General features: G+C 44.0%; 1 protein-coding gene across 3 annotated transcripts in view; it reads right to left on the bottom strand.

The window, feature by feature from the left end:
* Positions 1 to 73: 73 nt before the first annotated feature.
* The window catches only part of EXT2 (exostosin glycosyltransferase 2), a 132,931-nt gene continuing 119,061 nt past the window's right edge, over positions 74 to 13,943 (bottom strand). For all 3 annotated transcript variants that reach the window (XM_027579891.2, XM_027579890.2, XM_027579889.2), the window contains 4 exons: positions 11,792 to 11,935; positions 9,412 to 9,540; positions 7,563 to 7,645; positions 74 to 1,336 (listed from right to left, as the gene is read on the bottom strand). In XM_027579891.2, coding sequence (XP_027435692.1) covers positions 1,198 to 1,336; positions 7,563 to 7,645; positions 9,412 to 9,540; positions 11,792 to 11,935 — 495 coding nt within the window. In that variant the 3' untranslated portion in view covers positions 74 to 1,197. The remainder of the gene's footprint in view (positions 1,337 to 7,562; positions 7,646 to 9,411; positions 9,541 to 11,791; positions 11,936 to 13,943) is intronic.

Raw genomic sequence — 13,943 nt, 5'->3', positions numbered from 1 at the left:
ATCCATAACATCTAACATTTGCCAGAGTAGATTTGTTCATCAACGGGGCTTAAAGAGGTATACTTCACACATGTGCAATATTACTAAATGCTGAAATTTAATGATTTAAATATACCGGCAACTATTGTAAAGCAGTTGTTAGAGTAGCATTTAACATTAGCCAGAACCTCCCTGGCTAACATTCAGTTTACACCAAAAGAATGAGGGAAATTCTGGCATCCCCTTGGGGTGGGGGATCACAACTCCCTCAACATTTACAGCATGGCACCAGCTAGAGCATCTCAGGGTATGGCTTTAGAAGGTCTCTGTTTTCCCTGAGAATACTCAGGGAAATGGACTGGATCTAATCAAGAAGCAAACAGATTCCTTTGGAGGAATCTTCTCTCAGTATGTTTATAGTTTGGGGATCTTCTACTTGATGCACATGGCCTCGGATATTCCTCCTGGCTATGTATCCTCCTAGACACGGATGGTAGACTGAAGTTAACCAGAAGATGGAGTTAACTACACAAAAAAAAGAACGTTCCTTGGATTACCAATAATCAGCATTTCAAACATAGTATAAAAAGGAATAAAAAATTATTTTAATCATATCAACAAGCCAAACCAAAGAGGAATGGTTCATGGAACTTACAGGATCCCAATTCAGCATTCGGTGCTCTGCCTATGCGTGGGCCCAGTGCCCCCGGTCCCAGGGCAGAGGTCAAATCCCACGAAGATGTTGGGATTTTGCATCAAGTTCTTGGTTTGGCTTTTCCGCCTAAAAAGCCTCACTGATCTGAAATAGCTAAAGGTGAGATATGGGCGTGATCTACACGATTCCCCAAATCTAATATGGCCAGTAGGTTTGTCTTCTCCGCAGTCTTAGGGTCAGTGACATTTCCTCCCAGACTGTTTTATTGGAACTGCAAACAAAGGGAGCCTGAGCTGGATTTAAACCCAGAGCATGCCACAAAGGCTTCCATTTGGCATTTTCAACAAGAACCCATCGGAGGTCATAAGAAACACTAGAACAGGGCACACACCACTCAAGGTGCTTAGACACTTTCTTTAGGTTCCGGTTCTTGAGGAAACAGGTTAGGTGTCCCGGTCCAGCCTGTCAATCAAAGATCCCCCACACCCTGATATCAGAGTGCCGGGGAGGCCGTATTCTCCTCTGTCCCAGCTTAACATTCAGACCTCCGCCAGTGGCCTGTTTCATAAGCTGCCGATGTTGGGGAAGCTCTTCAGTTTCTCAGGAAAGTCATCTTTGTACAGGACAGGGTCAGCTCGGTGTTCCACCACCTTTAGAGGCATCGTCCCAAAGACGGAAGCAAACTTGTTGATGCACTCAGACCTGAGGGGTTTGGGGAGAGGAGGCAGGTGATGGATGAGAGGGAAAGGAGTAAGGAAAACAGAGAAAATATTCAAGAGGCTGACAGATGAGAGCAAAACACATACTATTAGGTATCAACAAAAGAAATCCAAGTGTCCCCAGCCTGCTCCCAGGTTCTTACGAAAGGTTGGGAGGGTGTGGACAGCAGAAATGATCTGAGGGGACTGGGACTATTGTTCAGGGGGAGAAAGTGAACAGGGGATGCTGTCTGGAGGCCACGGGCCTGCAGAGGTCAGAGTATCTTTCCCCCTCCCCCTCAAATTCCACTCATTCTTCCCCCCTCAGGACAAGCAGGCCTCAAACCTAGGTGGATTAGCTGCCAACAATTCTTAACCCCATGTCTGCCAGCTGAACTGAGAAGGCAAAGGGTGGAGAGGCTCCCGGATCTGAGCTCCAGCTTACTGAAGTTTAAAAGGCCGAGGGGAGGACCTTACACCTGGGGCAGTGGAAGGCAGATGAAGATAACAGGCGGGGAACCTCACCTCCAAACAATAAACCCTTCACTCACTCGACCAACAGTCATGGAGGGCAATCCCTGACCCACCAGCCTACGGAGAGCTGCCGTTCCTGTGTCAGAGCGAGCAGCGCCATCGGGCTACGTGACAGACAGCCCGGCAGCTCTGTGGGAGGGGAGACGGCAGTGTCCTTGCCTCCATACCACCCCTGGAGCCAGTGAGCAACCTCCTCAGAGGTGAGCAGGTCAGGCACGCTGGCAGGAAAGGGTTCTGGTCAATCAGGCCAAGTGAGTGTGACAGCTGGGAGGACGTGCCAGACCAGAGAGGAAAAACAAGCCCGTAAACATGGCTTTTGAAGTTAAGGGGACCTCCAGGATGGATTTCAAAAAGGTCAGTACTGTCTCCCCTCAAGTCAGGCCCAGGCACCCGAGAGCTACAGTAAGAACAAACCAACCAGGCAGAGCCATTTACCCAAGAGGGGTTGAATTCCAGGACACAGACCAGAAAAGTCTCTTCTGTCCTGAGATCCTGGAAGCCTTGTTTCCAAATGTTTTAATCCACAAGTTTTTGAGTCTTCGGAGCTTTAGGAAGAAACCAATTAATAAAGAAGCCAGTCACCAATTCTTTTCTCTTGGCCATTATGTTTCTAAAAGAATGTGTTACCATTTCATTTGGAGCTCTTCTAGCTAATAACTCCACCATAAGTCAACAGTGAATATGTATCAGAGGTTCCAGGCTGTGTTACAAGTGCCCCCACGTAGATTAGGAACCCCCTCCATCATGCCAACAACCCTATGGGTAGGTCCTATGATTATTCCCATTTTACACCGGGAAGACTGAAACATGGAGAAGCATGTAACATGTCCAAAGGTCAAATAACAATAAGAGGCAGAGCCAAACCCAGGTAGTCTGGCTCCTGAGACTAAAAAATCTTAATGATGAGATGATACAAATTTATTTGTGAACCTAATTCCAGAGTCCAAATGGAGGGGCTGGAAATTAACTGCTGAGCACGTATTATGTGCCAGATAATTTACAAACATGATTTCATTGATTCCTTAAAGTAGCCCCCTCAATATGCCCAAGGGCTGGTTTACAGTAGCTTCCTATTACAGGCTGAGCAGTTAAAGCTGAGACCCGAGGCCCCTGAGCTGGAAAGTGCTAGAGCTGGGTCTCTAACACAGGTCTACAACTGGCAAGAGAGCCTTTGTGCTTTCCATCACACTACTATAACTCACAGGTAACGGACCTTCCCTCCTGCCAGCAGTCCTGTGAGACTCAGGAGGTGGGCGTCCGAGGTCATCCCGGGGAAGACCAGGAGTGTCCGCAAAGGGGTACTGAGCGAGCACAGCAACTCCCCTCTCCTCCAAGGATAGGGTCAAGGCGGTAGCAGACACAGTCAGTCTCTCCAAGGTCTTCCTTTTGGCAGCTGTTCTGTCTACAAACATGTACGGATTCTTCCAGTTTCCAGTCATCATGCCTGTAGACACTGGCCAGCAAAGGCCAGCCATGCCCAGCACAGGTACCAGTGAGAATGTATTAAAGAAGAGCCAGGGTTCTTGGCAGAGGACAGTGGCTCCACAGCCCGCTGGAGAGCACCGAGGACAACGTCTCCTCTGTAACCAGATCTGCCAACAGGGCCGGGCCATGGGCAAGAGGCCACTGGGGCTCAGGCCAGCTGACTTATTGACAACTGCCCCTGGCTAACCCAGGCCTGGCAAGTGCTTCTTTCGCTCCACACAGCCTGCACTGGAAAAGCTGCTGGCCACTGAGGGGTAAAGGTCCTAAATGCTCCTGCCAGGTACTGACAGTGTTTCCTACTTTCTTTTCACACGGGGGTCTGGGTTGGGCCACAGGTTGGGGCAGATGGTGAGCTTGGCTGGTTGCTGGTGGCTCACCTGAGTTGTTCTGTTAGGGGTCCAGCTACCCTGTCAGTAAATGCTTCCCCAGGTTGGTTTTCTAATCTAGTACAAACAGGTCAAGAACTGCCAATGTCTACGTGTGAAGTGCTAGAAGTGTCTGTAGGAGAAAGGACTCATGGTTTTCTGTTTTCCTTGTAAACACATCCAATTACCTAAAGTAACCTGGAGCCCTGAGGACTAATGCTGGGGAAACTGGGAAGGAGACTCATGTGGCCCAGCATCGGGTTACGGGCTTTCCAGTGTTATTACTTCATTCATCTCCAGCACATAACACAGTGTTTGGTACCAAGATGCTCAATAGGGATTTGTTGAACCCGTGAATGGATACTGTAATTTGATAGATATTAATATACCTATTTTAGGAGATAAAATGACTGGAATTCAGGGTAAAGCAAATCAGTTTTCTTAAGTCAGACAGCTACTAAGTGGCAAACCCATAATTTGAACAAAGATGGGCCTGAATCAAAATACAATGTTCTTTTTCCTAAGATCAGCACTGTCTGCCTGCCATATTGCCTTAACTTGGTGAAACAATTGGTCAAAATGAACAGTTACAAAGACTTCTGGTTTTCTGCTTGTTAAAGAATTAACAGTAGATCCTGGAAATGGATGCTGGGCAGTAAAAGCTACACTCCTACACAACTGAGATTTCTGCTCCAAGACCCCAAATGTAAGAATAAATAAGCTTATTAAACTACAAAACCTAACACAAGGTCCTAACTTGCAAAGTGGTTAACTTCTTTCACTGTTTTGTGCAAAATGGGAATTCTGCAAAGGGAACTATTAAAAAAACAACAACAACAAAACAAAAAAAACCCCAACAAGTGAAAAATTCCACAGTTGTAACTCCATCTCTTGGTCTACCCAAGATGGCTTAAATCATGCCTTCCTCCCTCCCAATCTAAGTGCCTCATTTAATAATTTAGTGATTCGATCTTTAATCCAAATAGTTTTGCTCCCAGTTTCTGATTTCAAGACTGATGTCCTCTGTTCCCTAATCAAATTGCTCAAAAGCGTATTCTACATTCACTAACTCCACTTCCTCACACAGACGCACACTCCATAACCCACAGGCCCCATCACCCTATGGCATTATTTTTTTTAAAGTCACCACTGACCCATTTAACTCAAAGCCCCTTTCCTCAGTCTGCATGTTCTGTGCGCCTCCCTTGCTTCCGTGCACTGTAGATCCTGCTTCTTTCCCGGCCTCTCCAGTGGCTGCTTCTGTTTTCAGTTATTCTTTCTGTCTCTAAAATGTCAGCGCTTCTCAAGATTCTGCCCTTGCCTTTTCTCCAGTCAATGGCCATCTCTGGGCAGATGTCTTTCCAATATCTACCTTTGTTTTCATCTTCTTCCTGAAGGCCTAGTTCCGTGTTTCCAAATGCTTGCTCTGTATCTACATCTGCACATAGAGAGGGAAAGACCCCCAAATCTTCACCTACCTTACTACTCTCCAACTTCACCCATGATTCAAATCTCCTCCTGTCCTCACTAATTACACTGCTAAAGGTGCAACCATCCACATTCCCTCCTCATGAACCAGCGTCTCCTCCTAACTGTATCATTCACACTGTTATCAGGACTACCATTCTTCCTGACTTGAGATCTAAGCTCCCTGTGTCAATTCCTTCCCCATAACCTCAAGTTCTAGCATATCTTCCTTTGGAAAAAAAACAAAACAAAACCAAAACCAAAAACCCATGTCTTATAATTTAATCCATCCCTTCCTTTCCACACTCAACTTAGTTCAAGCTTTCCAAATGTGCTTTCTTCAATTTCTTTAGCTTCATTCCATTGTGTGCACTGCTTCCAAGTGAATCTCAAAACAATACTTTGATCAAGCTCCCCTGTTCAAAAACCTTCAGTGGTGTATCAGAGCCTGAAGAAGTAAGTTCAGACTCCTTCACTGGGCAGTTCTTTAGGGCCCAGGACCAACAGGCCAGAATTCTACACTCTAGGCAGACTGGACTCCTAACTGCTTGCCAGATTCACCTTCATCCCGCTGACTGGAACCTTCGGCCACCCAGTCTCCCCTGCCTGCGATCTCCTCTTTTTGCCCAGTGATCCTAGTGATCTCTGAAGGCTGACTTCAGGCGTCATCTCTTACAAAATTATTCCTAGTAATCAACCTAGCAAGAAGTCACTTCTCTTTCCCCTGATCAACGGTAACATTCGGAGCCTCCCTTAAGGCACTTATCACATATAGCTTTGGATTGTTAACACGCGTATTTGTTGTTGTTAATTATAAACTCTGACAGAATCTTATTCAAAGCCTAACGACATCTGGGCAATGGCCTATTCTATTTTCAAAAGCCTATTCCCAAGAGGAAGCCCTCACAGCTCCCTTAGTTACTTTCTTCAATGTTTAATAATAATTCTATCTAACTTAAATCTCTCACACTGCATGTTAAATCTCTTTACATTTGTTATCTCAGTGGTGCTAGAGAAGAGTTGTTTAGCCTTAGCATGAACTGCAAGGCCATCATCAGGCCAACCTTTCTCCCGAAAATTCCTATCTTATACAATATAACACCATTTTAACTCAGCCCAATTACCCAATAGCTTAATGCTATGAATTCTCCCAAACATGAAGAAATGGAGGTAGGTTTAATAATAATATCGGTACTCCAATATAACTATAATCGGGGTCTCTTCTAAATGAGCTATGACAGTTAATGTCACTGCCCTTGACTGTGTAATTCCTATGACACCAGTGACAGATATCTCCAAAATCATATAATATATTATTTCACATTGACAGTTGATAAAAGTCATGTCATTTGGGTAAGATACTTATATATGAAAGAGTAAAGGATTATTTAGAGGGTAAGAATAAGAAATAAGGAGGAGGAGAGCATCATAGAAGAATCCAGGCCAAGTGAAACAACGTTTTGTACAAGAAAATCCTCCAGGCTTTAAAGACTTGAACAGGGTGGATACCCTTTAGAAATGGACGCTGCGAGAAGATCCGTATGAGCCTGTGGACACCTGACTACGTGTCTTCTTCTATAAAGGCTACTCGAGCACTCTCTGAGTGCGCCCTGGTCCCCTGACAACAGTGTCACTGGATGTCCGAGCTTGCTGTCTCATGTAAGGAGCTGCCTTTTGGGAGAATTAGGTTTGATTCAGGAGATGCCATGCTTGGGGACCTTTGGGGTACAAGTGAGAACAATGAGGCCTACTCTAGGATTGTAAGGGTCCTGAGGGAGGATGTACACCTCCCGTTTGTTTTGCACGCACCTACAAGGCTCAGTATCATGTTCCATACAAAGGTGTGCTTGTTGAGTAACTGACCAAATTGAAATAAAAGGAATATCAGAGCTGCCATGCTCTACCCCCCCCCACTCTGTAATGGAAAGAGCTGTGCTTTCAATTCTGTTCTTGGTAGGTGTTTTGGTCAGCAAAGGTAGTTTGTCTCTGGGTTTGGCTAAATTCTTTCTAATCAAACTTTTACTGTCACATGGAGATACTATCCTGCAAAACAATCTAGTATTTCTCGGAATTAACTAGCTTCCACTCAAATGACTGTGGACGGTTAACTGCTTAGTCCACATGGAGAATCTGACTTCTGGAGCTTAAGGCCAACTATATTTTTAAGACCCTTCCAGCCATTACAAATCGAGTGAGTAGCATTCCAAATTAATTCTTTGAGTGACCTGGGCTTGAACTAACCCAATTCCCACAGTGCAAAAGGAGGTGACTATGGCTACCAGCTGCTGTCCTTGTATCTCCAACAAGTCCCATAAACAGGCCCAAGGCAGGAAATGGGGATCAGAGGCTAGGGCAGACTTCTGGTTAGAGCTCACTCACCTCTCCACCATGTGCGTCTGGTCAAGCGAAAGCCCATCAATGGCTGTGCACTCAGGACACTTGAATTTCTTTCGTGGTGTTACCTGCCAGAGAAGTACAAAAATATACCTGGTTGTCAGTGCCAAGGACAATAAACTCATGCTCGTGACACCACTGTGCACGCTTCTGTAAGCTGAGCTGCCTGCTCCCTCCACATGCATACATGTGCCCGTATATGGGCACGCGCATGCGTGCACGCACACACACGCACACAGACACACACACCTCACCATTCCTCCGTTCAATTCTGTCTGGCTTGGCCAACAGCAGAACTCACAAGGGCCCAATAAAAAAGGCTTGGAGGGCTTTTGCCTTCTGTAACTAGAAAGAAGTGGTGATGACAAGCTCCTTAATTCCTGTTTAATGACTGTTTTCTCACTGCCAAGGTCCTTGTATAAACACCATTTGTTCTTGCAGCCATAAGGGCGATGAAATACAGCTTCCCATAAGTTTCACCGTAACCTTAGTTCCAACAGACACTCTTTTTCCTTCTTCCAGCTAATGGCAAATGCTACGAGCAGTGCCATGCTCTTGAAGATGCCAGGTCATTCTGCAATTCCCTTCAATCAGGAAAAAACCCAGTGGTCCTCCTCACCCTCTGAATTCTTTTCCCTGACTCTCCGTCCTGCTCTCCCAGACCTTAAACTTCTAATGATTTTCTTAGCAAACCCAAGGAGACCATTACCCTAACCTAGGGAAGCTAAGTAAACAGTAGAGGATGGGGCGGGGGGGGAAGAGAGAAAGCTAGATACCTAAGGCCAGGCTAAGAAGCACACAGATGGCAGAAGGACTGTCCAGAGTAAGCAGGCACAGCTAAAAATATCTTGAAGCACATCAAAAAGCAATTCTGAAGATAAGAGGGATTCCTGTAAAACTAGTTCTGTGATTTACACTGCTTCACTTTTTCTTGCGGTGGGTGCTAACTGAGTCAGAGGGCTGGGGCAGGGTGAGGCCTGGACCAAGTTTACAGAGCACAGACAGGGACTCTTCCTCTTTCCTCGGTCACTTGGGTTTAATCCGACTTCTCCCATCAATTCATAGCAGGAACAATCAGTGCGGAAGGCCATACCACACTTCCAAGGTAAGCTTCCAGTATGGGCAGACTCCAGTACAGGAATCTGGCCTAGAAGCATGGCCCATTTTTACATGGAATTCTAAACCAGAAGGAAAAAGGGTCAGGACAATTCCACTCATAAAAAGAAGTAAACTCTCTTTGTATCTGGGGATCTGGTTCGAGCAAAAACTACATTTCAGGAATAGACACCCATTACAGATACAGAAACCCCCATGTGATCGTTATGTACTCTCAGCTTTTAATTTGTTATGGGAAAGTTACTTTCAAAAACTGGTGATTGATATTTAAAAACAATGTTTAGAAAAACTACAGTTGTAACTGGACAAGGTGTACTTATCTTCTCAATGTCTTTAAAAATAAAAACCAGCCACCTTAAGAGAGATGTAAGTTGCATTCTTTAATAGCTCTAGATTCCAAATCAGATTTGAGAATACTATTAAAGGTTTTTAAAAACATGATTTGTGGACTGACCATCGCAGCCTTTATCTCTGATACTGGAGATTAATAACTAAAGAAACCATATAAAAAAAGAAAATATGTTTAAAACATCAAAAGCCTAGCTTTAACGTTACAATGTGACTGCATCAATCACAGAATCTTAAAAGTTAGAAGGGAGCTTAAAGTTCATGTAATCCAACGCTTCATTTATATTTAAGAGAACTTCTCAGGCTCAGAGAAACAGAAACTTGCACAAGATCATGCAGTTAGTGGCAGACCTGGACCAGGATGCCTTACCTTGATGACGGCTTTCCCCGTGACGTTAGCCACCAGGAAATTCATGGCAATGTCTTCACAGTTCATATGAGCATCCACCCAGTTCTTGATATCCCCAGGCATTTTGTAGGTATATAGGTAATTAAAATACTGTCAGGTGAGACAAAAAGAAGAAAGATTCAAGTAACAGTGCCCCATGGTTGACAGTCAAAGGGCAACTTAATCATGGCATGGGCACAAGCTTTCTCTTGTAGGATTAATCACAAGGCTATAAGAAGTATTAGAATGCTTTTGGTCAGATGACCAAGATTCTTTCACACTGTCATTCTTTTTTTTTTTTTTTTAAAGATTTTTTATTTATTTATTTGACAGAGAGAGAGAAACACTAGTAGGCAGAGAGGCAGGCAGAGGGAGAAGCAGGCTCCCCGCTGAGCAGGGAGCCCAATGTGGGACTCGATCCCAGGACGCTGGGATCATGACCTGAGCCAAAGGCAGCCGCTTAACTGACTGAGCCACCCAGGCGCCCCACACTGTCATTCTTTTAAAAATCACCTATTATAAGCAGAGGAGAGACAGAGTGTGAAGCCCTTATAGGATGCAGGCCTTTCAGACTCATGTATCATATGTTTAATAAATAAAATATCAGTCAGAGACACACTACACACTGATCTCTACTCTGTTCTTCTCTTGAGCCACAGTGCTCAATCCTGTGTTCTACGTTCTATCCTGGAGAAAACACTGCAAATAGAAACAGAAAGAAACTCCCGGTGCACTGACACTGCAAAGGTGTGTGCTTTTTAAAGTAAAATACAAAATGAGGCCCAATTCTGTTTTTTTGTTTTTTTAAAGATTTGTTTTAGAGAATGTGTGTGCATGAGGAGGGGGAGGGGCAAGGGAGAGGGAGAGAGACCAGTAGGCTGGGAACGGAGCTGAGTGTGGAGCCCGATGCAGGGGCTCAAACCCAGGACCCTGAGATCATAACCTGAGCCAAAATCAAGAGTCAGATGCTTAACCCACTGAGCCACCCAGGCACTCCAAAATGAGGCAGTTCTGAAGCTGCCATAACCTATATGTATGAGATAGTACAGAAATTCATGGGGGGCGGGGAACTGTACACAGTGTACGTCCATAAACCCCATGAATTATAAACCTCACTTACTTAATGATTGCTAAGAAAAAAACCCATTTCTGGATTGAGAGCCGTGAAAAATACAGAGCAGGACTGAGAAACCAACACGCCATCACTATACCACAGTTCGGCTCCGTCAAGGCACTGGGGCGGCCAGAGATGCAGAGGAGACTCCGGCCAGCAGTACCTCGTGCCGTCACAGACAACGGAGCACGCGTCACAGCTCAAGTCAGCCACACTCTCCCAGGGACGCTCTACCCTCAATCTGAATATTCTAAAGTCCCAAGCATCCTCTTTCAATTCCTCCCGAATAAAAAAAAAAGTGTCAAAAAAGTGAAGTGACAATCTCAGGAGAGGAAATACACAAAAGGAATTTCAACCACAGTAGTCAAATCAGAGTGAAAACAGTTAGGATCCTTTTTCACTTACCGAAACAGCTCAGTCTGATTTTCCCTTTTTACGTATTTCATGCAAGTGGGGGTTACAGTAAGATAGTTCTACATTTTGTTGGTGGGAGTATAAACTGGCATAAACAATACTGAAAACAAGAGACATATATATATCTCGAAACCTGTCCAAAATGTTTAGTCCCTTTGATATAATTCTACTTCTAGAAATCTATCATAATGATCACAAGTACAAACATTTATGAAAATGGATATTAATCACTATTTAAACATTAGCTATTAAGCATTATCTTAAATAGCCAAAAAATTTTGAGACAATCTAAATATCCAGTGAGAGAAAAATAGTTACATATGATTTATGGATATTAGTACAATAGCATATTAGCAATTATGTTATGAAGGAATGCTGTTAAAAAACTGATAATACACGGAAAAAGCAGGCTAATGAGCATGTTTACAACTGTCTGTATATGTGAATAAGTAAATAAAAGGCAAACTGGAGAAAACATCTACACAATAACAATGGTTATCTCTAAGTGATAGGACTATGAGTGAATTTTGAGTGTGTGTGTGACTTTTCTTATATAACATTTATTATGAATTTTCCATATTTTTTATTATGAGCATGCATTATTTATATAATAAGAAAAATAACTTTAAACCATCACACAACATAACCTTTCTTTCTTTTTTAACTGAAGTATAGTTGGCACACTCGACAACATGGTCTCTGTAGGCCCTCTGAGTAGGACATTTTTCCTAAACTCAGCAGAAATTCAACTGGGCCACACAGAACACGTGTCATGCGTGCAGTTTTGTCACCTCAGACCCCCAGAGCAGCCCAGCCTGCTCCCCCCCACCTTACCTTGTGATAAAAAGCTGCCCCTGTGAGCACCATGGACACCTCATTGGTCCACTCAGACTCATACTTCCACTTATTCATCTCGTGGTCCCAGAGGTGCAGACGACCCGGGTAACCCACCAAGCGGTCAGGAAACTCCCGCCAGACCTGAGGAAGAAACACATCCAGTTCAGACGGAGACCAAACATAGTGCTACGTTACTCAAACGGTACAAACGCAGAGCCAGATCTTCACCAGCAAAGGTTGGAATGGGCTTCTGAAGAGGTTTCCTTAAACAGGGGCTAGTTATTCCATCAATATTCAAAGATAGATGTGGATTCTAATTTACTCCAAATCCTCCTGCCTTTGCTGGGAAATTTCAAGTCATGTAGTAGTAGCTCACTTATTTGGGCCAAGGTAGGTACTCTCTTAACAAATGATGAAGGAAACAGGTGCCATTCTTAATGCACGCACACATGAAGAATACATGGCCGCGCAATTTGACTGTCCTCATTTATTTTTTTTTTTAAAGATTTTATTCATTAGAGACAGAGAGAGAGAACAAGCACACAAATGGGGGCAGAGGCGTGGAGGGAGAGGGAGAAGCAGACTCCCCGCTGAGCAGGGAGCCTGACTAAGGGCTGGATCCCAGAATGCTGGGATCATGACCTGAGCTGAAGGCAGACGCTTAACAGACTGTCCCTATTTCTAGCAAATTTGGCGATTGTGAAAACTTAGTCTCTGTTTCTACAGATTTATTTATTTATTTAGAGAGAGTGAGTGAGCAAGCGGTGGGGAGGGGCAGAGGGAAAGTCTTAAGCCAACTCCACACCCAGCGCGAAACCCAATGTGAGGCTCAATCTCATCACCCTGAAATCATGACCTGAGCTGAAACCAAGAGTTGGACACTTAACCAACTAAACCATCCAGATGCCCTAGAAAGTCTGTTTCTAAAACAAATGTTTTTAAAACCCTAATTCCCTGGAGCACACAGTCATCTTTATGACCTTTTATAAGCCTCACGTATAGAGAACGTGTCTGTTTCTATAATCTGTAACATACTAAAAACAAAGACTTGATCTCCATATTTGGGAAGGCTCTTAGATACAGTTTTATGAAACAGAATCTGGTATACTAGGGGTGGGGTACTTCCAATATTTTTCCCCATGTATTTCTGTATAATTTAGTTTAACCTTAATTGAAAGAAGAAGTTGTTCATGCCTTTAAGGAGCACTGACAACTTAGCGGCTGTTCATGGTGCCACTTCTCAGCAACCATGATTCCTTATCCTTTACCGGGCCTCTAAACAACAGAGCTCCCGAGGGTCCAGTCCTGTGCCCTAGTCTCTTCTTTAAACAATCTGAGTCATTTCAGCTAGTTTCAATCACTTTTAAATACTTTCTCTAATATACTGACCTCTAAATTTGTTTGGCCCAGATGTTCCTGAGAAAACCAACTACTTAATATCTTCAACTGGATAAACAATAGGCATCTCAAACTTAACGTGTCCAACGCATAACTCTTGAGTCCCTATCCCTGAGCCATTCTCTCAATCCTCTCCATCTCAGTAAATCATCTACCTGACTGCCCCAGCCAAAAAGCTACAAGTCAGTCTTTATTCCTTCCTTTCCTTCTTCCCCACACCCCATCCATCAGCAAGTCCTGCTGGCTCTACTTCTGACCACCTCTGACCAATTCTCCCACCCCTCTCTCTAGCTCAAACCACCATCATCTCTCACCTAGACTGTTGTTAACAGGCCTCTAACTCATGTCCCTGCTTCCACTCTCGCCCTTCCAAACCATTATTTACATAGTATCTCTAACAGGACTATTCCTAAAAGAATATTAGAGAACAGATGGTCCCCAAGTGATAATAGCTCAACTTACGATTTTTCGACTTTACGATGGGTAAAAAAGCAATATGCATTCAGTAGAAACCTACTTCGAATTTTTGAATTTGGATCTTTTCCTGGGCCCACAATATGTGGTACGATCCTCTCTCATGATGCGGGGCACTGGTAGCGAAGCAGCTCCTAGTCAGCCCCACGATCACGAGGGTCAACAATCAGTACACTTAAAACCATCCTCTACTCAGACAACTATTCTGTTTTTGGCTTTCAGTATTCAATAAATTACAGGAGATACTCAATACTTTATTATTATAAAATAGGCTTTG

This window comes from Zalophus californianus, chromosome 11 (assembly GCF_009762305.2).
Source record: "Zalophus californianus isolate mZalCal1 chromosome 11, mZalCal1.pri.v2, whole genome shotgun sequence".
NCBI classification, from domain to species: Eukaryota; Metazoa; Chordata; class Mammalia; order Carnivora; family Otariidae; genus Zalophus; species Zalophus californianus.
Note: the sequence above shows the minus strand (reverse complement) of the source record. Positions and strands in the feature narration are given on the sequence as shown.